Genomic DNA, 27,200 nt, shown 5'->3' with positions numbered 1-27,200 from the left:
AAGACTGATCTTTAATATCGTTGTGGGTTTGGCTTGGGAGGGGGGGGGTTTGGTCTGTAAGAAAACTGCTTTTTGATGTTACTTTACATTCTACACTTATCTGAATGTTTTATTAGACAATGAAGGGTCGAGGAAGGAGGAAAATTGTTGGCATGCATAAAGGATTAATTGACCCTAACCCAGCCCCGTTTATTTTATCCATTGAATACATCTTTCTTAAGACAGTAAAATATGACTTGACGGAGTTTTGGCTGCTGTTTCTAGCAGATCGATTAACTCCCAAGAAGACCCCTTCTTTGTTGTTGCTGTTGTTGTTACTTCTATTTTATGCAGGTTAAAGCAAGGAGTAATGTAGTCCGGAAGTTCTGCGAATGCTCCTGGCAACTGTTGCTAAGGTGTTACGTCTCACCAATAATAAACAGGTTCCAAGTGTTGTTTATTTGTTTTGTTAATGTTGTTTTCATCGTAATGACGCCGCTACCCTGACAACAGTTGTGTTGTGTTACAGTTTATTCCCGTCCATTTCCAAGCTTCGGTGTTAATTTTGTATCTTTCAAGAAGACTAGTGTGTGTGTGGCACAACTTATTTCTCAGGGCTGATTTCGATATTTTCATACGTATTTCTGTATTTTGGGAACTGAGAATATTTGAAGCTTGAATTTAACCATGGCTCTGAAATGTATTTGTAACATATGCACTTGTGGGTAAGTCACTACATTTATTTTGGACTATCGCTATAGTCTGTCATCGAACACAAAATTAATTCACGTACAATGTGCATGTTTGTCCTACATATGCAGTCATTCTTCTCGCTACATATAAAAACATGCACAAAGAGACAGGTACTCAGACATACATATGCACATATGCAGGTATGTCCCACCGATAACTTATTTCCTAATAATTTTAGAAAAATGGATATTTCCCAAAGAAAATTTTCTACAAATACTTTCAGACGGTGTAGATTCCGATTGTTTATATTAGAAGTTGTGAAATTTTTCTTTCATGGGTTGAAGAGAGAGGAGTTTCGAAAAATTCACAAGGGTCGGCTTTATTACCTCATAATTAGCAGAAAATTAGATATTTTTAAATCAGCGGTTCTCAACCGTGGGGAGGGGGTGGGGGGTCTACGCAACAAAATAATAAATTGGGGACCCACGATAGCATTTTAAGTGCCCTGAAAAATTTTGCTTTAGCCGTATGTATTGGCATGTATTGCAAGAAATATTTTACATAGTTCAACCTACACTTGTGAATGTGGGGAAAACAAAATAGGGATTTTGAAAGGAATTTCTATAGAACTAGTTTTTAGATCGAATAGCTATGGCAGTCCACTAAATAAAATAGTAATCAAAGGAGCTCATAGATAATTGTTTTTTTTTTATGTAAATATTAAAAAAGAAAAAGTTCCATTTCTAAAGATGAGGCATTTTTTTCTTTAACACTAATTAATAGTATTTACCGTTTTACAAAATTAAATTAGAAAATTCTTTTCTACTCTAGGCACAAGGCCCGAAATTTTGGGGGAGGGGGGGCCAATCGATTAGATCGACCCAGTACGCAACTGTTACTTAATTTGTCGACCCCGAAAGGATGAAAGGCAAAGTCGACCTCGGGGGAATTTGAACTCAGAACATAAAGACAGACGAAATACCGCTAAGCATTTCACCCAGCGTGCTAACGTTTCTTATTTCTTTATTGTCCACAAGGGGCTAAACATAGAGGGGACAAACAAGGACAGACAAAGGGGTTAAGTCGATTACATCGACCACAGTGCGTAATTGGTACTTAATCTATCGACCCCGAAAGGATGAAAGGCAAAGTCGACCTCGGCGGAATTTTAACTCAGAAAGTAACGGCAGACGAAATACCGCTAATCATTTTGCTCGGCGTGCTAACGTTTCTGCCAGCTCGCGGCCTTATTAAATTAGAAAATTTGACAAAACATAGAATACAGTTGAAAAAATTAAAATTAAAAAAAAAAGAGAGAAAGAAAAAAGAGAAATAAGAATAGTTGAGAACCCCTGTTTTAAATGAAATTTACTACAAATACCTTTCAAATAGTGTAGATTACAATTATATATGAATTTGATGTGAAAAAGCAATTAGTGGACGCCCACACATACATACTGACATACATCACGTAAGTTTTTCAAAATTTCAAGTTTCATTTTGTGTGTGTGTGTGTATAATCATGTATGTGTTCGCGCCCACCAATGGGTTTTCCACATTAATTTCCAATATAATTGTAATCTACACCTTCTGAAAGGTATTTGTAGAAAAATTCCATTTAAAAATGCCGAATTTTCTGCAAGCTAGGAGAAAACAAAGCTGACTTGTGAATTTTCCTCTCCCCACCGTCGGAAAAAAATTTCACAATAAATTCCAATATGATCAGTAAAAAAAAAAATTCATTAAAAAGAGATCAATTTCTTTAAAGGTTATGAGGAAACAAAGTCGGTGGGGCACACTTGTGTAGGTATGCCTTGTAGATATATAAAGACAAGACGAAATTAGTAATTTTTAATTTCTTGTTATTTTTCCCTACCTGTCTGAAACCATTACATTACAAGAACTGTACCATCATTTTTACCGTTGCATCATCTTTGGGAGTAAAAATTGGCCAAGTTGAGAGGGTTTGATACATAGGTGATAGGTACTTTTTTTTTCCCCAAGAAATTTAACTTTGACTCGATTGTAATTGAGGTTGCTAATAAAACATCTGGATAGTTTTTCATGTTTAGCAATCAATATTCTTTACCCTGTTGGATTCCAAGTCAATATTTTCCTTCACTTATGTCTGATTTAATAATTTTCACTTTTCAAAAAAATTTTGTCTTAACTGGGGCAAAATGAATAATGACTAATTTCAGTTATTTCTTTCTCTAACTGCATGGTGTGTAGATATATCTAGAAAAGAGCCACTCCAGTAGAGTGCGAACACATACACCGATAGCTTTTTCACTGCAAATTAAGTAAATGCCCCAAACATATACTGGTTGATTTAATATAATAATAACAGCTCATTCCAAAAAATGTTGCTGAGTAAGAACGTAAGAAATATCATAAATGCAAAATATTATTTATCTGGATTCGTTATATTTTAAATGATTTATAAAACATATTGATTAATATCCAGTTTTCCTTGTGGCAAATAGTTTTGACTCTTTACATTCTGAGTTCAAACCTGTCTTGTCATTTATTCTTCCGGGGTCTATAAAAGAGATATCAGTTGACTACAGTCGGTATAATAGTCTGTACATTCGAAATTTGGTAGCCTTGGTTGAACTTTAGAAACCAGTGTTAATGTATACTTTAACACCCGGCCACCAAAACAAAGCAAAAATAAAAATGTAATAGGTGTAAAAAAAATATATGTATTAAACAAATATGAAAACAAAAATTTGCACCAACGAACCAGGAGGTGGGGAGAGGACTTTTGGAAAATTCACAAGATCCGATTTTTTCCCTCATAACTTTTAGGAAAATGGATAACTTTTAATGGCAAAACGGAAAAGAGGTTGTGTGAGATTTGGCTGTTATTTCTAGCATGTGGATAGACTACTCAAAGGCTGCTTATTTAATGTACAGGTGCACCCAGTTTTGATTTCGAAGTATTTAAAAAGTTATTTGGAAATCAGGAAAGACTCATCCCCCAACCCCATATATTTTCTAAATGCCCTTTCAAGTTTCATTTTGTAGAAAGAAAAAAAAAAGACACTTCAAAAATTTCGGCAAGACTTTCAGTTGCATAATGTACACACACACACACATACACACATATATATGTTGGCACTCCGTCGGTTACGACAACGAGTATTCCAGTTGATCCAATCAATGGAGCAGCCTGCTCGTGAAATTAACGTGCAAGTGGCTGAGCACTCCACAGACACATGTACCCTTAACGTAGTTCTCGAAGAGATTCAGCGTAACACAGAGTGTGACAAGGCTGGCCCTTTGAATTACAGGCACAACAGAAACAGGAAGAAAGAGTAAGAGAAAGTTGTGGTGAAAGAGTACAGCAATGTTCACATGTGAATTTTCCGAAAGTCCTCTCTCCACCCTTCAGAAAGCATTTTCCTGACAGATTTTTTTATAATCGTAATCTATGCTGTTTGAAAGGTATTTATATAAAATTTCATCAAAAGATACCCGTTTTCCTAATAGTTATGAGGGAAAAAATCGGATCTTGTGAATTTTCCAAAAGTCCTTTCCTCACTCCCACCCTCCGTTCATTGGCACAAATTTTTGCTTTCATATTCGTTTAATACACATTTTTTTCACCTATTACACTTGTTTTATTTTTTGCCTGTTTTTTTCGGTGGCTGTTTGTTAAAGTAAATATTAACCGAAACCAGTATCTCTTTGTTCTGTGTGTAATATTTCAGATCTATTCTACCGCATATCTCTGACCGTGACTATCGTGTCTTTTTATATATGAAGGTCTACATAGTCTCATGTGGAAATTTGGCTATATTTACTTGCAGATTGAGTGATCCTAGCCCTCGTTGGCTTCTACTTTGAGTTGCCCAGGTTAGCCATAATTGGGCAGACCTACGATTAAATGTAATTCCAGCCGTGACTGTCCCATCTTTCCCCAATCAAAGACTTATGTCTCTCTAGTTCTCCCATGACTAATATGGTAGTGGGCAGGGAACCTTAAGTGTTGGCAATAAAATCTGAAAGTTGCTAGTTGGTGCTTGAAATATGGGTCATAGATTAAGCAAAGCAAATGGTCACTAATTCTCATGGGTGAGGGAACATTATCTTTACTGAAACAACGGTAGTTGTGTTGTATAATCATAAATAAACCCATTTATAATACTTACTCTATGTTCAGTTGATCCTATCCCTGCAAACTGATTTCGAGAGCAGTTTTCAATTTCTGGCAAAGTTAGTTTAATTAACTTATGCTGCTAATACTTCTTAATACTTTGCTTTCACGTTTCGTTTTGTAGATATATATGATGTGTATCATAGTGTAATGGGTTTGTGCCTACCAATTGTTTTTCTTCATTAAATTCTGATATGATTGTAATATACATCATCTGAAAGGTATTTGTAGAAGATCTCATTAAAAAGAATCCAGAATTTTACTTCAAGCTATGAGGAAACAAATCTGAATTTTTGTGAATTTTCTGAAACTCCTCTCCCTACTTTTAGAAAATAAATTTCATATCAAATTCTGCACCATATTGGAAAAATATTTGCAGAGAATTTCATTTAAACTATCCATTTTTCTGACAGTTTTGAGGGAAACAAAGTTGGTGGCAGGGGCACACTTGTGTAGGTATCACAGAAAAATAAATATGTACGAATGTCGCCTTTCCTATATTCTAAAACAGGAGTCCCCAACCACCAGACTGCACAGAGGGAATAAATTTTAAATGTTATTTCTATTTTATTGACTATCACAGTATGCAGAGTGTTTTTACACTATATATGTATTCTTTTCTACTCTAAGCACAAGGCCCGGAATTTTGGGGGTGAAAGTGAAAGTAACAGACATGTTTTGACATTTTAGAATCTCCTCAGTGAAGTATATTCACTTGGCATGACTAAGAGTGATTGATACATGTGTGTGTGTGTGTGTGTGTGTGTGTGTGCCCTAGCACATCTTCACCATCCTTCTTCTCTTCTAACTGGGGTAACTATGTATCTGCCCTACAGAGATACACAGTTACCTGTTCCTGTCCCTCTATCATACTTTAACCTCTTATCACTAAGGCACAAAGCCACCTCCCCCAACTGCTACTTCCCACCTCAGTTGAGGGGTCTTGCCTTGTGAATTACTTGGTGACTTGACTATTACTAGTGCCACGTACAAAGCACCCAGTACACTCTTTAAAGTGGTTGGCATTAAGAAGGGCACTCAGCCATAGAAATCATGCCAGTTTGACTCAGCTCCATATGACTTAGTTTCATGGGCATGTAGGATAAAAGGCGGTAAGCTGGCAGAAACGTTAGCACGCCGGGCGAAATGCTTAGCGGTATTTCATCTGTCGCTACGTTCTGAGTTCAAATTCCGCCGAGGTCGACTTTGCCTTTCATCCTTTCGGGGTCGATTAAATAAGTACCAGTTACGCACTGGGGTTGATATAATCACCTTAATCCGTTTGTCTGTCCTTGTTTGTCCCCTCTGTGTGTAGCTCCTTGTGGGCAGTAAAGAAATAGGGCATGTAGGATGAATCTGATGAGATGTTTGTCCTATGTACCCACAAAACTTTTCATAAGTCATTTAGAACTGAGTCAAACTGTTATTAAAAATATAATGTAGCTCCCACTAAATGTATTGAGTACTGCTTTCTTTTATTTGTAGGCAGATGTTAAACTATGATGATGATGATGATGATATATATATATGTGTACCATCCAAGAATCCCTGAGTCAGAAAAAATATGCACCTGTATATTTGTCAATAGAGTGGGTGTATTAATCAAAGTGTACAGTATTATATATCCATTACAGCCAATCTTACCAATCAGTTTCACACTTGGAGTTCAGAGGAACGTTAGATAACCTGATTATGTAACACTGCGCTCTTCAGAGATGGCAATTATGGAATGAAAGAGAGAGCAGTCACCATATTTCATTCTATAACTGCTGTCACTGAAGAGTGCAGGGTTGCATAACTGGGCTGTTATCTAACACTCTGTTAGATCCCTTGTACAAAACTCATTGGTTAATATATGTACACATATTTAAATTCAGTATGGGTATAAAACTTGTAGCTTACTTTACAAAGCTCCTCCACAAGTTTTAGCTAACAAATGCTATCATACAGCGAAATTGATATTTCACAAGATACACATCTCTAATTCTGTGATATCTGTAAAGTTTATACAAAAGTATGAATAATAGAAAACGGATTGAGCAACATACATAACTCTACAATTGTTTCAGTGTAGATTTGCCAGTAGAGTCATTGTCAAAATAGTATATAAAATATAAATTAATGCATATGGCAGAATTGCTAGCATGCCAGACAAAATTCTTAGTGGTGTTTCATTTGTCTTTATATTCTGAGTTCAAATCCTGCCAAAGTCAACTTTGTTTTCCATCCTTTTGGAGTTGATAAATTGAGTACCAGTCAAGTACTGGGATTGACATTATCAGCTAATCTCCCACACTATGAATTTTGTGCCTCGTGGCTGTTCTAAAGAGGATTATTATTATATTTCAACAACATTGGCGAGTTCTGCCTCTTTGAGTGTTGCTAGAATAATAATGATGATAATAATGATAATAATAATAATAATAATTATAATTATAACAATAATGATTTCAAATTTTTGCCACAAGCACAGCTTGGAGGAGGGGATTAAGTTGATTACATCGACCCCAGTGTTTCTCTGGTACTTAATTTATCGACTCCAAATGAATGAAAGGCAAAGTCGACCTCAGTGGAATTTGAACTCATAACGTAGCAATGGGTGAAATACCACTAAGCATTCCATGCCAGCATGTTAATGATTCTGCCAGCTCACCACCTTAAAAATAATAATAATAATAATAATAATAATAATAATAATAATAATAATAATTATAATTATAATCCTTTATACTATAGGCATAAGACCTGGATTTGTGTGGAGGGGGATGGATGATCACATTGACCCCAGTACGTGACTAGTACTTAATTTATTGACCCCGAAAGGATGAAAGGCAAAGTCAACCTCGGCAGAATTTGAACTCAGAACATAACAATGGGTGAACAAAAGAAATAATGATGATGATGATGATGATGTTAATTTATATTTTATATAATGCTTCAGCAATGTTTCTGCTTGTGAATCTATGTTGAAATAATTGTTGTGTTATGTAATGAAGTGTGTTGCTCAAGCCAATATATATATATATACATACACACACACACACACACACACACACACACACACACACACACACACACACACACACACACACACACACACACATATGTAAATATTGAACAATGCAAATGAGTGTTCAACACTGCATTGGTGGATAAATATTCTTTATTTGTGCATTAAGGCTACCATTGGTTTTATGCAATAAAAATATTTTAACAATTCTTTAAACTGATCACATAGAAAGATTTGTGTTTGTCTCCATTTTGGATTAAAACATGAAATCCAAAATGGTGACAAACACCAATTTTTCTATGTGATCAGCTTCAAGAATTGTTAAGATATTTTTTAACATGAGACCTATATTAGCCTTAATGCACAAATAAAGTGTGTGTGTGCATGCACGTACATATAGTGAAAGAAAATAGTTAGTGAGTGAGAGAAAGAGAGAGAGAAAGGAATGTAGTGACTCTTAATTATGAATGTCAGCAATATTTTAATTATAGGGCATTGAAAAATTTTGATGAACTGAGATGAGTTTTCATCTTATAATTATTTGGCTAATCTCTGTTGCTCAAAGGTTTTCAATTCACTGGTTTAAATATGACAGACATTAACATATTTATATTTAGTGCGTAAAGCACTCCTTTTGCCCCATTCTTGAAATATTTTCTGTCAGCTAATTGGGTTGGTATTGGTTTCACTTGTGGCAACAGGATGGTTTTATTTTTTTCTTGACCTACTTACATTTCAACATAGGAGTCCATCCACTTGTTGTTGTTGTTGTTGTTGTTGTTGTTGTTCTTCTTCTTCTTCTTCTTCTTCTTCTTCTTCTTCTTCTTCTTCTTCTTCTTCTTCTTTTTCTTCTTCTTCTTCTATGCTATTCATCATCATCATCATCATCGTTTAACGTCCGCTTTCCATGCTAGCATGGGTTGGACGATTTGACTGAGGACTGGTGAACCAGATGGCTACACCAGGCTCCAATCTGATTTGGCAGAGTTTCTACAGCTGGATGCCGTTCCTAATGCCAACCACTCAGAGAGTGTAGTTACACTAATTAGGACAATTGTATTGATACACTATACCAGAGATTTTGAACCTGATTCATTTGCCATTTTAAAAAAAAGCAATCGAATTATTATTATTATCATCATTACTATTATTATTATTATTATTATTATTATTATTATTATTATTATTATTATTATTATTATTATTATTATTACTATTATCATTAAGGCAGTGAGCTGGCAGAAGCATTAGCACACTGAGCAAAATGCTTAGTGGTATTTCATCTGCTGCTACGTTCTGAGTTCAAATTCCGGAGAGGTCGATTTTGCGTTTCATCCTTTCAGTTTCGGTGAATTAAGTACCAGTTGAAAATGGGTTGATGTAATCAACTCATCCCCTCCCTAAAATGGCTGCCCTTGTGGAAAAGTTTGAAACCATTATTATTATTATTATTATTATTATTATTATTATTATTATTGTTGTTATTATTATTAATAAGGTGGTGAGCTGGCAGAATCATTAGAACGCCGGGCGAAATACTTAGTAGTATTTCGTTCATCTTCATGTTCTGAGTTCAAATTCCACTGAGGTCGACTTTGCCTTTCATCATTTTGAGGTCGATAAATCAAGTACTAGTGTAAAACTGGGGTCGATGTAATAGACTAGTCCCCTCCATCCCAAAATTGCAGGTTTGTGCTTTTAGTAGAAAGGATTATTATTATTATTATTATTATTATTATTATTATTATTATTAAGGTGATAAGCTGGTAGAATCATTAGCACACCGGGCAAAAAGTTTAATGGCATTTGGCTCGTCTTTATTTTCTGAGTTCAAATGTCACTGAGGTCGACTTTGCTTTTCATCCTTTTGGAGTCAATAAATTAAGTACCAGTCAAGTACTGGGGCCGATGTGATCGACCATCCACTTCCCCTCAAATCCCAGGCCTTGTGCCTGTAGTAGAAAGGATTATTAGTATCATCATTAAGGTGAGGAACTGGCAAAATCATTAGCACGTCGGGCATTTAATCTGTCTTTATGTTCTGAGTTCAATGTAATCGGTTTACATCTTCTCTCCAAATTTCTCTCCTTGAGCCATACTTTCAAGCCATTATTATTATTATTATTATTATTATTATTATTATTATTATTATTATTATTATTATTATTACCTCTGCCTTAGCAAAGGCGGAGGTATTGTTTTCAGTCGTGTTTGTTGTCCATAGACAAGATATCTCAAGAACCACTGGATGGATTCAGATGAAACTTTCAGGGATGTTTAGCCTTGTGACTGGCACAAACTGATTAGATTTGGGGATTGATCTGGTACCAGACAAGGATTCTGGATTATTTTTCTTGTTTTTTTTACTTTATTTTTGAGAGTGGTTGGGTTCACTTTTAGTATTCTCATTTGTGAGAGTATTCGAGTTTATTTCAGATATTCTCATTTTAAAAACCATCTCTGGCTAATTGTTGAGAGGACATTCGTGTTGCCTTGGCAGAGGTTTATGCTCTCTGAGTGCTCTTGTTAATTAATAATATGGCGGTGAGTTGGCAGAATCATTAGCATGCTGGACAAAATGCTTAGCAAGATTTTCTCCGTTTTTATGCTCTGATTTCAAATTCCACTGAGGTTGACTTTGCCTTTCATCCTTTCAGGGCTGATAAAATAAGTACCAGTTGAGCACTGGGGTCAATGTAATTGGCTTACACCCTCCCCTGAAATTACTGACTTTGTGCCAAAACATGAAACCATTATTTTATTATTATTATCATCAATTCTGGTGGCAAGCTGTCAGAATCCTTACCACTAGCAGGACCCGTGAATATTTTGCGGAATTAATGGTAAACCTGTTGGGTTATTTCTGAAAACTTTATCCAAAATACCTGAAGGGTGTAGCCTGTGTTGTGTCTGTTTGGAGAGATAGTCACTCATCTGTTTCTCATTGGAAAGTGAAAGAAATTGGAATATGATGAATTGGAATATATGAAATTGAAATATGAAAACAAACAAGTTAAATACGCAAACAACAAGAGGGAAAATGGAAACAGGACAAGTAAACACAGAGAACAACCCTTCATCAGTTGTCAGCTGTCTATCTACTCCTCATTTCGAGCATTCGAATGCTCAAAAGGAGGAGTAGATAGAGAGCCAACAACTGATGAAGGGTCGTTCTCTGTTTACTTGTCCTGTTTCCATATTTTTTCTCTTGTTGTTTGCATATTTAACTCATTTGTTTTCATATTTCATGTTGTTTACACAGTTGGTGATGTCCTGTACCCATATATGCATATATATATATATATATATATATATATGTATGTGTGTGTGTGTGTGTGTGTGTGTGTGTGTATATGCATATATTATTTATATTATATTTATTTAATTGAAAGCCATACATCCATTTTCAAGTAAGTTTATATATATATATGTGTGTGTGTGCGTGTGTGCGTGTGTGTGTGTGTGTGTGTGCGTGCGTGTGTGCATGTATGTGTGTGTATGTATAAATGAAGGGGTGCTGAAATGTTCCTGGCTTTGAGTAAAAGAAAATACAGGAGTATCAGTCAATTACGATTTTATTCAACATATTCCTTTCTCAGATTCACACACTTATTGCAGTAGTCCTTCACTTTTTCTAAGCCCTGTAAAAGAACTCGGACAGTTGGGCCTCCAACCAGACCTTTCATGATACCCTTAAAGTCACAAACTTTTCAGTACTCCGCCGTACAACACTAACCCATAAAAAAGTTTTGAATATCGAAGAATCGTTTTAAAAACTAATTTCTACAAGAAGATTATGCAGAGGTTATCAATGATTGAGATGTCAGGCTGCAATAAGCTGATGTGAAAGAAGGTTGATGAATAAGGGGTGAAAGAAAACTCTGAACTAAATCTTGCTAATGAATACATTAATCTCATCGTCCATCACCATTTAACCTTTTAGCATTCACATTATTCTGCCAAATGTATGGCTTATTTATTCTCATTGCTTTATGTTGTAGCTTTGAGATTTTGATGAGGTTACTGTTAATTTTTAGAATGATATTGTAAAGTTGATGTGAGAGGTTAGATCTGGCGAATTTGAGCATAAAACATGTGGAATATTTTTGCTGAATATGTCCAGTTTAAATGTTAAAGAGTTAATGTCCAGTTTTGCATGCTCACATGGATCAGACAGAATTTGTTTTGGGTTAGCAACAGGAAGGGGTAGTAAAGAAATTGTTGAAGAAGAAATAGAGGAGTGGAGTTGGTGAAGAAGTAGTACTAGAAAAAAACTAGAGAAGGTGGAGAAGATAATCAAAGGAGGATGGAGAAATCCTCATCAAAATACTGACATTTGTTTACAAAGAGGAATTTCATTTATGATCTTGACAACTGATAATATTAACTGATGTAGTTGTCAATTATGATTAATTAATAGCTTAATGAGTTTTGTTTCCTGTCTGAATGACAAATAAATAAATAAATAAATAATTTTATCAATTTAGAAAATTTGCATGTTGAGATCATAACATAAAAATATTATTTTTGAAAATTTAGTTTCTTTCTGAGTTCAACTTGATTTTCCTGCTTTCTGAGGAAGACAAAGTATAAATCAATATGTTGCTATGTGGCTATGTTTGAAATCTATCAAATTTTAAATGAGTGAAAGACTGGAGATTCTTAGGAACTTTTATGTACCAATGACTAAATTCTTCATCATCATCATCATCGTCGTTTTACGTCCGCTTTCCATGTTAGCATGGGTTGGATGATTTGACTGAGGACTGGTGAAACCAGATGGCTACACCAGGCTCAAATCTGATTTGGCAGAGTTTCTACAGCTGGATGCCCTTCCTAACGCCAACCACTCAGAGAGTGTAGTGGGTGCTTTTACATGCCACCGGCACGAAGGCCAGTCAGGCGGTACTGGCAACGGCCACACTCAAAATGGTGTATTTTACATGCCACCTGAACAGGAGCCAGTTCGGTGGCACTGGCAACGATCTCGCTCGAATGTCTTTACACGTGCCATCCAGCACAAGTGCCAGGAAGGCGATGCTGGGCACAGGTGCCATTGACGGTTTCGCTTTCACTTGCCCCAATAGGTCTTATGAAAGACATTTTCCAAGAGTTACAAGTACAGGTCTAAACTTGAAAAAATAGTCTTATGGAAGCTGTTTAAATGGGTGATTGATATTTTGGTTAGGCTGTGTGTCATTCCCCTTATTAAAACCAAGTCACCATTTGAAGTTTACAATGATTCCATTTTTATAAATACACAGAGATTAATTGTCAAAAGTATTAAGTTGAATGCCAGGAGTGAATCTATGTACATATTTGATGAGAAGTGTGAATATATGCTGGCTAGAAGTGAGATTGTGTTAGAGGCAGGAATGTTCTGTGGTCATTGTGGACAAATTCATTTTAACCCAAGGTCAAATGGTGACCAAGAATTTTCTGTATTCATCTGTATCTCCTTGAACCTCTGCCTTTTCAAGAACCTCTGTTCTGATTGTCCTGTTTTTTCTACATTTATAACCATATTTTACCATGTAACTGCATAGAAATTTCCATTCAAATCATGCGATCACACAATCTATCTGAAATACGATTGGTCAGGACAAATCAACTCTTTCTCATGATGGTGGTGGTGGCAGCGGTGGCGGCGGTGGCGGTGGTGGTGGAGGAGGAGAAGAAGAAGAAGAAGAAGAAGAGATCCTCTGAAAATACCCGATTGGTTAGCAAGAGGTATTACTTACCTACTCCCGAAGAATAATGAAACCAAATTTCCCCAAAACTATCAGTCCATAATATGTCTATCTACCACGTATAAAATTTTAACATCTATCCTCGTGGAGAAAACATACAAATGTATGGAACAGAATGATATTGTTCTCCCACTTGACAAAAAGGGTTCCGACGAGGCTCATATGGATGCAAAGACCAACTCTTAATCAATCGCATTATCCTTGAGAACTGTCATAACAAATGCAGAAATCTCAGTTCTGTATGGATTGATTATAAAAAGGTCTTTGACAGCATACCACATTCATGGATCTTGAAATTGCTGGATATCTTCAAAATTTCTACTGTGATTTCAAGCTTCCTGAAGTACAACAGGTTAATGTGGAATACGAATCTCCAATTATGCCACTCTAATGGAGTACTAACCAAAAAAATATTATTATCAACTGTGGTATTTTCCAAGGTGACTCACTTTCACCTTTAATTTTCTGCTAGCCCTAATACCCCTTACAAGTGAACTCAACAGAACAGGATATGGATATAAAATTGGCAACAAGAAAATAAGTCATCTATTTTATATGGATGACTTAAAACTCAGTAGCGAAGACAATAATGAGCTTGAAGGACTACTCTGTACTGTGAAAGCATTCAGTGATGACATTGGGATGGATATGGTCTTGATAAGGCCACTTTCCAGAAAGGGAAACTGAAGATCTCACATTCAGTGGAGTTCAATGTTGACACAGTCATAAAAGAACTCAAGCAGGAACAAACTTACAAACACCTAGGAATAAATGTGGGCTTTGGCATTCAGCATGCAAGCATGAAAGAGAAGATCAGGAAGGAATGTTACAGGAGAATTCGAGCAGTCCTAAAATCTGAGTTAAATGCACGTAACAAGGTGTGAGCTGTAAATTCCTTAGCAGTTCCTGTTGTTATTTACAGTTTCATTTTATTTGTTTACTTTTCTATTTTTTAATTTTTCCTTTTTCTCTCTGTCTTCCTCTTTTTCTCTATCACATGACTCTGTAAATGAACAATTGTTTTAATGGCCTACTAATGTATACAGTACATTTCTCTGCCCTAGGTGTCAGGAAGACACTCAGCAAGAAATGAAAACAGAATTGAAAGAAGATGCTCATGAAAATAATAATGATAATAACAAGAGCACTCACAGAGCACAAACCTCCATCAAAGCAACATCAATGTCCTTTCAACGATTAGCTGGAGATGATTTTCAAAATGAGAATATCTGAAATAAACTTGACTGCTCTCGCAAACAAAAATGCTAAAATGAACCCAACCGCTCTCAAAAATTAAGTAAAAAACAGGGAAAATAATCCAGGATACTTGTCTGGTACCGGATTGATCCCAAAATCTAATCAGTTCATGCCAGTCATGAGGCCAAACATCCCTGGATGTTTCATTCGAATCCATTCTGCAGTTCTTGAAATATCAAACAAACAAACAAACACAACTGAAAACAATACCTCTGCCTTTGCTAAGGCAGAGGTAATAACTAAGCATGCCCTGATGGAGTACCAGGCATGCCTTGATGCAGTACCAGGCATGTTCTGATGAAGTACCAGGAATGCCCTGATGCAGTGCCAGGCATTCCCTGATGCAATACCAAGCATGCCCTGATGCAGTACCAGGCAGTGGCTCCCAGGGCTTCTCATCTTAACTGATTGGAAGTGTTATCATGTACATTGTTTTTTCTTAGTATAAAAGATGAGCTACAGCAAATATTCTGCTCAATACACAGATTCGTTTGTCAGTTGCTTGACCATAAACAGTTGAGCATATCCCTTAGTGGCTAATGATATGTGCATCTCTGATCATGAGCAGAAGTAGTGGGGGAACATCATAGCCAAGTGTTGAGTGAAATTCTTTGGGGTTTGGATAATTCATCTTTGGAAACATGGGTGTTTTGTTCAACATCCTTAAACAACCCATATTCAGGGTCCTTTTGAGTGGGATGGGCTACTTGACCTGAAGAAAATTCTAACTGGGCCCCACGTGCAAGGTCATGCACTGTTTGTTATGAAATCACCATGTCGCGCACACATGGTTGTGAGGCATGTGCCTGGTGTACCCTTATCAGACGGGTAGTCATGATGGATATACTGAGTTTCATATATTTTACTCCAGTATCTTTTTGATGGCATACACTGCTCTCTGTCTCAAGGATAATAATAGCTTCTACCACTAAGAATAACTAATAGCCATTCTTAGTTTCTGAGGACCTTGTTTTTGGTGAAATCAGTTAAAAACAGAAACTTTGTATGCTAGGGTTTTCTTAGTAGTCAATGAACACCATATTTTCTGACATGTAGTGTAAACATTCAAACATCATAACAATCTTTCTAAATCCTGCTGCATTTCACTTGGGACTTTTGGTTCTCCAAAGTCATCTTGGTGTATAAGTCAAATTCCCCTTTTTTAGCTGTAAATTTTTGTCTGCAAAATTCAACTTGTATGTGGGAAAATATTGACAAGTCCCTTAACTCCTTGGGGGTCACTGGGATACTGCAGCTATGCAGTATATCTAGGGAAAGAAAGCCTGATGAAGCCCATCAGCGCTCCAGGCTAAACTCATTTCTATAGCTGAGTGGACTGGAGCAACATGAAATGAAGTGCTTTGCTCAAAAACACGACGGATCACCCAGTCCAGGAATCAAAACCACAATCTTCTTGTCATGAGTCCAACACATGCCTCCACTCAGGAAAATATGGTAAAACTCTTTTATCTAGATATTCAGGTTGGCAGGGTTAAATGATCTACTTTGTGTTCATTTTATTATTGACTTGCTTAGGAATTTAATTGATTTCATTTGATTAGGAACAAAGATAGTTCCTAGATTAGAGTGTTTTTTTGAACTCTGGTGAGTAAACTAAACTTTCTTGATGCAATTGTAGTTGTATGGTTGTTGTAGCATATTTTTCAGCATACAGGTCAAATTTTTCAGACCAAAATTTTCAGGTAAAAGGGTAAGTCAATTTATACACTAAGATGACTTTGGAGTAATAAAAATTCCATGTGAAATGCAGCAGGATTTCAAAAGATAGTGACAATATCTGAATTTTTACACTACATATTACATCAATTTGTACAACAGAAAATGCAGTAACTGTTGCTGTTGTTAACTCCCACGTCAGCCCTGCTTAAACAAAACTAAGATCAAATACTTTCTATCATTCTCATATGTTAACAGACAATAGCTTATCTCAGACTTTATTATCTAATATGAGCTTCTAGAGTGTGATTTGGGAGAAATTTGGCTTCTATCTCTAGCTGTCATTGGCCAATAGGATTTATATGAGAAGGCAGAGCCAGAAGTCTTGATAAGAAATCATTTGTTTATGAATGTTTGATTGTGCAAAAATGAAGAGTATTCCTAATTGTTTAAGGAAAATGAAATGCGACTGGAGGTATTTTAATTATTGTCATCATATAGATTATGTAGAATTATATAAATTATTGTCTTCACCTCTTTTTTGTTTCAATACACAAGACATTTGTAGTTTGTTTGAAAAGGAATCTGGTTGTTCCAATGGCATTTAAGTTGCACTTCTATAGAAGCTTTCTTAATGACTTATGTGCTTCTTTTGTTTTTAATGCAGGCGTCACTATTGCAAGCACCAAGATTGCAACTTCATGTTCCAAGGAACAAGAGCAGAGCCAGTGACAGAATATGGTGCAAGATACACAGAACATGAACTTGGAAAAGTTGAATCATTTCGTCCAAAGTATGCACCTTTACCAGAGGGGAAAATGGAATGTAAATCTATACAAAGGTATCATGATTTAAATATTCAGGTTGGTAATTGTGATGACTCAACTTTGAGCTGCAATAACAGAAGAAACACCATGATCTATATTGGAATTTAAATATATGAGATAATGAAAAAACAAAACAAACAAACAATAAACTAAATATTAGTTTGATTAACTTATTGATTTATTAGTTGGTTTTACAACAATACTTATTTTAATTGTATTTTATGGATTGAAGGGTCTTAAAATAAGTACGAGGTGATATCAAAAGGTTTCTGAACTAGTTGTGTTTAATAAAAAAATAACTTAATTAAGTTTTAACATTATTCCCTTTGAAATAGTCACCTTGTGCGGCAATACACAGATCCCAGCATTCCTGCCACTTTTAGAATCGAGCCTGGAAGTCAATTTCCGTAAACAAGTCGATGACCTTCTGCAATTTTCTCTGGATCTCAACAATGGTTTTAAAACAGTGACCTTTGAGCTGCATTTTCATTTTGAGGAAGAGATGGAAGTCTGCAGGTCCGAAATCTGGAGAGTATGGTCACTGGTCATTGCCTCGGTGAGGCCCAATGTTCGAAGGTCGTGCCTCACCACCTCATCCCAGGTCTTCCTGGGCCTACTTCTTCCACAGGTTCCCTCAACCGCTAGGGTGTGGCACTTTTTTTCCACAGCTATCCTCATCTATTCTTGCCACATGACCATACCAGCGCAATCGTCTCTCTTGCACACCACAACTGATACTTCTTAGGTTCAACTTTTCTCTCAAGGTACTTACACTCTGTCGAGTATGCACACTGACATTACTCATCCATCGGAGCATACTGGCTTCATTCCTTGTGAGACTACGCATGTCCTCAGCAGTCACAGCCCATGTTTCACTGCCATGTAGCATGGCTGTTTGTACACATGCATCATACAGTCTGCCTTTTACTCTGAGTGAGAGGCCCCTTGTCACCAGCAGAGCTAAGAGCTCTCTGAACTTTGCCCAAGCTATTCTTATTCTAGCAGCTACACTTTCAGCACACCCTCCCCCACTACTAACTTGGTCACCAAGATAGTGGAAGCTATCAACTAAGTCTAGTTTTTCTCCCTGGAATGTGGCCAAAGTTGTTTTCTGCACATTTTCAGTGTTTATTGCTTCTGAACATCTGCCACATACAAAAACTAACTTCCTAGTTAACCTTCCTTTGATATTGCTGCCCCTCTTATGTGTCCATAGCTTGCACTGGGTACATCTTATAGAGTTTCTACCTACGCCTTTTCTACAGATCGAGCAGGGCCATCTACCTGAAGGGGTTTGTGCTTTGTCTACCTTCCTACTTATTAGGACTTTGGTTTTAGCTAGGTTGACTCTAAAGCCCTTCAATTCTAGTCCTTGCTTCCACACCTGAAACGTCTCTAGTTCTGATAGTGACTCAGCAATTAGTGCAAGGTCATCAGCATAGAGGAGCTCCCAAGGAGCATCCTGTCTTGAATTCCTCTGTTACCATCTGGAGGACTATGATAAATAGGAGGGGGCTGAGGACTGAACCTTGGTGGACTCCTACCTCTACTCGGAATTCTTCACTGTACTCGTTGCCAACCCTCACTTTACTGACAGCGTCTCTGTACATGGCTCGCCCAGCTCTCACTAACCATTCTTCTATCCCTAGTTTCCTCATTGACCACCAGATAAGGGATCGGGGGACCCTGTCAAAGGCTTTCTCCATGTCAACGAAAGCCAGGTACAGAGGTTTATCTTTGGCTAAGTATTTCTCCTGCAGCTGTCTTACCAGAAATATAGCATCAGTGGTGCTTTTCCCTGGCACAAACCCAAACTGCATCTTATCTAAACTGACTCTCTCCCTAATTAGTTGCGCTATGACCCTCTCATATATATATATACACATTTATATGCATATATATATATATATATATATATATATATATATATATATATATATATATATATATATATATATATATATACATACATATATATACGTATATATATATATATATAATTATATATATACATATTCATATATACATACTTATACATACATTTATATACATATATATATATTTGTACATATATACACACACATATATATGTATGTGTACGTATAGATGTATCTATACATACTTATACATTTATATGCATATATATATATATACACATTTATATGCATATATATGCATATATATATATATATATGCATATATATATATATATATATATATATATATATATATAAGGTGTTAGGAAGGGCATCCAGCTGTTGAAACTCTGCCAAATCAGATTGGAGCCTGCTGTAGCCATCTGGTTTGCCAGTCCTCAGTCAAATCGTCCAACCCATGCTAGCATGGAAAGCGGACGTTAAATGATGATGATGATATATGTACATATATACACACTCACATATATATGTATGTATATGTATAAACATATACAGGGGTTGGACAAAATAATAGAAACACCTAGCATCATAGCATCATAATCTTTTGAAATATCTATAAAACCATCAAAAGCTTCTTTATTTTTGTTTTTTGATTTATTATTAGTGTTGCTTAATATGTTTTGCTAAAATTGCTGTTTCTTTTCAGATATCATCAGAAAAAAGTAATTAAAATTCATTAAAATGACAGATCTATCAGACTTTCAAACAGGTCAAATTGTTGGTGCTCGTATAAACAACCAAAATGTTTGATGTATCAAGAAGTACTGTCTCAAAAGTAATGACAGCCTGTGTGAATTAGTACATTATCATCCTGAAAGATTGCATTTCCCTCCGGAAACAGTTCCATAACTGAATTTGATCAGATAAAATACTTAAATAGCCTTGACCATTAATTCTGCCATGAAGAGAAACCATTGGGCCGGTGGATTTCCAAGATATAGCCCCCCAGATCATCACAGATCCTCCTCCATCTTTAACAGTTGGAAGAAGGCAGTTTGGGTCAAATGCTTCTTTTGGCTGTCTCCACATGTATACTCGGCTGGTGGTCAGAAATAAGGTAAAGGATGACTTCCACTGCTCTAGGGACCAATTCTGTAGGTTTTTACTCCACTCTAAATGCTTTGCAATGTTTGTTTTTGAAAGTAGGGGTTTTCTGATTGCAACCCTCCCATGAAATCCGGCTTTGTGCAGCTCCCAGCGAAGAGTTTTTGTGAAAACTGGGTTCTCAAGGTTGTCATTAAGCTCTGCAGTAATTTTGGGAGGTGTACTTTTGTGATCCTTTCTAACAATTCATGTATGAATCTGATGGTCCCTATCTGAGAGTTTTGGTTTTCTTCCTGAGTTTTGTTTCGACGATGAGGTTTTTTCCTCTTTCTCAAAGGCTGTCATTACTTTTGAGACAGTACTTCTTGATAGACCAAGCATTTCGGCTGTTTTTGTTACGCTAGTGCTTGCCATAGAAACACCACCAATTTGACCTCTTTGAAACAACCCCAGGACTTTTTACCCAGTAGTTTTTTTAAGCCTGTTACTTATTCTGTTGGTTTCTTTTGCCGAATTGATAAGTTACAGGGATGTAAACACACCAACACTAGTTGTCAAGTGGTGGTGGAGGACAAACACAGACACAAAGATACACACACACACACACACACACACACACACACACACACACATATGGTTGAGAAGTTTGATTTGCCAATCATATGGTCTTGGGTTCAGTTCCATTGCATGGAACCTTGGGCAAATATCTTCTACTATCACCCCACAAGGCCAACTAAAGCCTTGTGAGTGGACTTGGTAGGCAAAAACTAAAAGAAGCATATTGTGTGTGTGTGTGTGTGACTGTTTTATTTGTGCCCCATCACTGCTTGGCAACTGATTTTGGTTTGTTTACATCCCCATAACTTAGCAGTTTGGCAAAAGAGACAAACAGGCTTAAAAAAATAAGCACAGAGGTGAATTTGTTTGACTAACCCCTTCAAGATGGTTCCCAGCATAGTTGAAGTTCAATGATTGAAGCAAATAAATGTTTAGAAAACAGAAAATATTTTGTGATTTTTATTTGTTTTAAATAGATAGAGGAAAGTATAAAGCGAGAGAGAAGTGTTTAAAATGTGCAAGTTCAGTTATGATGTTTGTGATTATTTCTTGTAGAGAAGATTTTCAACCTTATCTGATTGAAAAGAAATGGGTTCGACCTCAAGAGATTTGGCAGAAGCCACCAGGAACAATTGACAATCTTACTTCATACAATATAAATTATACAGGTAGAGAGAATAATTAACATTTAATTTTGATTACTCATGGTTATGTTTTATCTTTTAGGAGATTATGAATAGTATTTCATTAGCCCCTACCAACAATTATTTGTATATAATTAAATGTTTACATAACTTTACAGAAACTTGTTTTGTGTCAAATCAACTTGCTAAATTGCCAAACGCAAAAGATGTATGGTTCTCAAATGTTCTGCTCATGTGTATCAAATACGATAGCTGTGAGGGTTAAGGTGCTGGATTGCTGATCAAAAGGTCATCAGTTTAAACTTTTATTACAACAACAGCAATTGTATTATATCCATAGACTCAGTCTGCCTGGTTGACAATGGGTTCTGCAATAATATTTAGTATAATCGTTCATGAATTTGTGTTGCAAAATTCCAGATGTGAAACCATGTGTTGAAACAGATATTGTTATATTATGGGGGAATGGACTAAGTAGGAGGATACACATGGATGGAAAAGGTCACTGACGAAGTCACAGTTGTGTGACAAAAGATTTCCAGACAATAAACATAAGATAAAGTAAGAACAATGATAAACAAACAAATATATAGTGCTTGTGTTTATTTTGCAAGGAAAAAAAAATGACCATCTTGAAATATAACAATAAATTTAGTATAATATTTGTGATTAAGTGGTTTAGAAGCAAGAATGGTATTTAACTATAAAAAATAAATTACTCTGATTACAAACTTGCAAGTTTTCAAATCCATCCAGACCATACTTCCTTGGGAAAATGGAGGCTCAGTATGGCAAGCAAATGAAATATTTGTCCTTTCTTCCTAATACAATGTAGTGTACCTGTTTAGAATATTAATTAACAGCTACCTGACATGAGCCTTTGTATTCATCAATGACACAATGAGATAATTCTTTCTACTATAGATGCAGGGCCTGAAATTTTGTGGGAGGGGTCATATCAATTACATCAACCCCAATGCTCAATGGTGCTTATTTTATTGATCCCAAAAGGATTAAAGGTAAAATCGACCTTGGCAGAATTTGGATTGTAAAATTGTTTTGCTGTGAATATATTGTTATTATTTGTGGAGGTGCAATGGCCCAGTGATTAGGGCAGCGGACTCGTGGTTATAGGATCGCGGTTTCGATTCCCAGACCGGGCGTTGTGAGTGTTTATTGAGCGAAAAAACACCTAAAGCTCCACGAGGCTCCGGCAGGGGATGGTGGCGAACCCTGCTGTACTCGTTCACCACAACTTTCTCTCACTCTTACTTCCTGTTTCTGTTGTGCCTGTAATTCAAAGGGTCAGCCTTGTCACACTGTGTCACGCTGAATATCCCCGAGAACTACGTTAAGGGAAACACGTGTCTGTGGAGTGCTCAACCACTTGCACGTTAATTTCACGAGCAGGCTGTTCCGTTGATCGGATCAACTGGAACCCTCGACGTCGTAAGCGACGGAGTGCCATCAGCATTGTTATTATTTACTATGGCTGGTTTTCAACCCAGACTGCGGCAACAAAGTCCACCCACTAAACTTCTCAGTCCATCATCACTGCATCAAGGTCCTGGAGACATTCCAGGCCAGCGTCTGCAATGAAATTGCTAATGTAAGTCTGATGATGTTTTCCTTTTCTTATGTCACCACGAAGTGGGTTCCACGTGACTTTTTGGATGCTTCCAGTTCGGGGTGATGCATGCAGTGACCAGATAGTTGCAGCTGCCTTTGCCTGATCTTCTCACTAACTTTCACAGAATGGTATTCCTTGAACACATTCAAAATAATAGACGTTCTTTTACAAACCTCCATGTTTTGACTTCTTTTTTTTTTTTTTTTTGTTTGTAGTTTCCATAGCATTACTGTATTTTCTGGCATATAAGTCAACATAATATACAAACATATATCATAAACATTAAAACATCATCACTTTTCTTCCAAATTCTGCTGCAATTTTTTGTCTTCAAAAGTCATTATGGTGTATAGTTTGACTTACCATTTTTGACTGTAAATTTTGGTTTGAAAAATTCAACTTGTAAACCAGAAAATATGATAAACTGTTGCGAAAAATTTCCTGAAACAAATGCCATTAAGCATTTTGTCCAGAGTGCTAATGATCCTGCCAGGATACCAATTACAGAATAACAAATCATTGAACCTTTGGCATCTAAACCAATGCTCTGTTGCCTCAGTCAGCCGTCACTCTGATCAGTATTTAGATAAGTCTCTTGATTACACCTGTAATGGTTTGTGGCCTAGTAGTTAAGATATTGCACTCATGATTGTGAAATTGTGGTTTCAATTCCTGGACTGGACAGTATGTTGTGTAGTTGAGCAAAACACTTCATCTCACATTGCTCCAGTCCACACAGCTGTAATGAATAATCCTGTGATGCACTGGCATTCCATTCAGGGAGAATGTTGTGATCTCTGTCACTTCTATGCTAAGGGAACTGGGGGAAGCAACCGTATGAGTCTTAGAACTGAAGACAGTCTCATCCAGGAGACTTACTTTACTTTTCTTTACTTGATTGCTCCTTCTTCAGCATGAACGTTTTCTTTTTATTCAGGAAGACAGTCAGCACCAGTTAAACCTATCCGACATGACAGATTAACTCTTAATGTCTGCAAATTTGGAGGTGAACCAACCTATAAAGGTAAGACACTGGTAGTGGTGGTGATAACGATGACAATGATGGTGGTAATGATGGTAGTGGTGGTGTTGGTAATGATGATGATAGTGATGATGATGGTAGTGGTGGTGTTGTTGATGATGATGATGATGATGAAGCATTACTCGTGGCTAATATGATGTTATATTGTCTTCTTTAGTCACATTTAGTCCTCTCCAGTCATGTTGTCAAATAGAGTCAAGTTCAATGGTTTCATAGAGGAACAGAAAGTTGTAGAGTTGTTTTGCTGTGAATATATTACTGCTCATAGAGTTTCACAGAATGGTATTACTTGAACGCATTTGAAATTATAGATGTTCTTTTACAAACCTCCATGGCTAACCTTTTTTTTCTTTTTTAGTAGTTTCCATAGCATTACTTATTTTCTGGTATACAAGTCAATGTAATATATAGTGAAGACTTGTAGTATAAACATTAAACCATTATTGCTTTCTTTCCAAATTCTGCTGCAATTTGCATGGAATTTTTGGTCCTCTAAAGTCACCTTTGTGTATAAGTTGATCTACCACTTTTGGCTGTAAATTTTTTTCTTTCTTTCTGCTTGTTATAAAACTTAAAAACTGATGATGTCATTCAATCAACGTATGGACGCTGGTTACACTCGTTCATAGTTTACGTTTAGATTTCTGAAATTTTGAATTCTTAATCACCTTTTGTTTTGAACTTGACAAAGACAGAGACGTACTGTCGAAATATTGTTCAACGAATAAAACATTTATACAATCAAATCGCACTCTTCGTGAAGAGTTACGTCAATCTTTTTTAAAATATAATAATAATAATAATGATAATGATGATGATGATGATGATGATGATGATGATGATATTAATAATAAATGATAGTAATAATGATAATAATAATCATGATGATGATGATATGTACACATTTTTTTTATTTTTTAGCTGATTACAAGAAGTGGGACAGCTATTCATCAAAAAAATATGGCCCAGTATACAGTTGGAGTCCACCAACACAGAAATTGGCTAATGAATCAACATTTACTCGAGATTTTAAATACAACTATGAACCACCAAGAAAAAGCATGAGACCAGAAATATTAAGCAAGACAGACCCACCATTGGAAGACAAAACTGGCTATCGTGAAGATTATGTTGCACATTCACTCCCACCAAAGGTTTTGAGAGAAAAACAGACCTATAATCTTCCAGCAGTTCCTCTTGACAGCTTAACAACTTCTAGGCATGATTATCAAGGCCAATCTGGTCCACGCACACTCAGCTACAAACCCAAACTTGCTCCTGTATGTGCACAAGAACCATTTCCAGACATGACAACATTCAGACATGATTTTCGTGAATGGCCAACAGAAAAGCGAAGCATTCACCAACCAAGTCAGTATGTAAAACCACCTGGGAAGGTGGAGCAAGATACTGTACATAAACTTACATACAAAGAGTTCCCTGTTCAGCGAACAACTAGTTTTCGACCTAAAACAAGCCACAGACCAGTAGGAAACATTGAGGGCAACACAAGCTACAATACGGACTTCAAACGATTTGATGTCCCTCCAGTGAGAATTAACAAAAAGGAGTCTTATGCACCACCTGAAGTACCATTCCAAGGAATTTCAACTCATCAAGCCCACTTCATTGAGCATCCAAGGACACAGACCAAAAGTTTCAAACCAACGAGTTTCCAAAGATCTGATGATGCTCCTTTAGATGATAACACAATGTACAGAAACGAGTACACACCTAAAGAAGTTCCTGTGTGTCCAATTATCTATCTTGACACTAACAAAAGCTTGTATAAGTTTGAAGGAAACTCTAACACAGGTCATCAGTTATATAAACCTTTGTCCTCACTGGAAAGTAATAGAGTACAACTTGTGGCAGCCTAAAAAATATATTTTCATCAGAAAATGTTAATAGTTTGAACACGGTTTACATCTTTGAGTGGAGGAAAAAGTTCAACTTTATTAAGTGAAATACTTAATAATTAAGAATTATCAAACATTAATATTGTTAAGTTGTTGTCCTGTGATCCTGTAGTTTAGTTTCAAACTAATATCTTCTCTATATACCATTCACTACACACTTTCTAATGGCAATATATTGTTAGCACAGTACACAAGTATGTTCAAATTGAGAAAGTGTCATCATAATACAAATAGAAAATATATTACAATGTATGTGAAGCATATTTCATAAATGAAATACTGTATTTGAATTTAGTCAGCATAAACCTCAAATATAGTGCTGCTGTTCATTATAATGTCACTACATCTTCTGTATTCACATATACACACACACACACATATATATATATATATATATATATATATATATATATATATATATACTGACCACTTTAAATCTTGCCAACTGAGAACAAAATACTTGTCTGACAAGGTCTAATGAGACTGAAACAAGTCAACAGCTTTAAGGATAGGAGCCATCCCATTCTCATACAGCATTTTCTGAATTTTCAAAAAACATTTCATTTATTTGATCATATTGATTTTTGTTGATTTTTTTTTTTTTTTTTCGCTTTCCTGCATCTCTGGAGGGAACTTTCGTACACTAAATGCATGGATAATATCAGTTAATCAAAGTTTATCAGCTCACTTCTGTTACACGTCTGAGATATTTCTGCATATTAACGTGAGAGAGAAATGGAAAGAAAATTCCTAATGTTTGGCAATATCTGGATATGGGTGGTGAAAATGACTTGGTGAAATGACATCATTGTAAATAAATACCAAAAAAATATATTCATTATATATGTTGAGAAAGGGTAAAAATGATGAAAAAAAAATTAACGTTTGAAAGAGATCAAAATATATATTCTAGAGTCAATGTATGATAAGCATTTCGGTTAATATTTTGGAAAAAAAAAAAATGAAAACATTATTTGTGTTTTGTTTCTTTTTCTAAACAATTATATGTGTACACACACACACATATATATATATTGTATGTATACATATGTATATGTGTCTATATATATA

At 36.0% G+C, this 27,200-nt stretch overlaps 1 protein-coding gene across 1 annotated transcript; it reads left to right on the top strand.

Moving 5' to 3' along the window:
- The first annotated feature begins 427 nt into the window (after positions 1-427).
- Positions 428-27,102, top strand: LOC106875451 (stabilizer of axonemal microtubules 1). Its single transcript, XM_014923602.3, has 5 exons — positions 428-704; positions 17,196-17,369; positions 21,450-21,562; positions 24,106-24,192; positions 25,132-27,102. The coding sequence occupies exons 1-5, from the start codon at positions 667-669 to the stop codon at positions 26,088-26,090; spliced, it is 1,371 nt and encodes a 456-aa protein (XP_014779088.1). The 5' UTR covers positions 428-666; the 3' UTR covers positions 26,091-27,102.
- Positions 27,103-27,200: the final 98 nt, after the last annotated feature.

The sequence above is a fragment of the Octopus bimaculoides genome, chromosome 15, assembly GCF_046866305.1.
Source record: "Octopus bimaculoides isolate indiv1 chromosome 15, ASM4686630v1, whole genome shotgun sequence".
Lineage (NCBI taxonomy): Eukaryota > Metazoa > Mollusca > Cephalopoda > Octopoda > Octopodidae > Octopus > Octopus bimaculoides.
This window is presented reverse-complemented; position numbering and strand designations above follow the sequence as displayed.

Bases quoted from the DNA above. Each gene is read 5' to 3' on its own strand.
- LOC106875451 (XM_014923602.3), top strand. From the start codon at position 667: ATGGCTCTGAAATGTATTTGTAACATATGCACTTGTGG. The intron at 705-17,195 runs GTAAGTCACTAC...TTTTTAATGCAG, and splicing joins TGTAACATATGCACTTGTGG to GCGTCACTATTGCAAGCACC. The intron at 17,370-21,449 runs GTATCATGATTT...TATTTCTTGTAG, and splicing joins GAATGTAAATCTATACAAAG to AGAAGATTTTCAACCTTATC.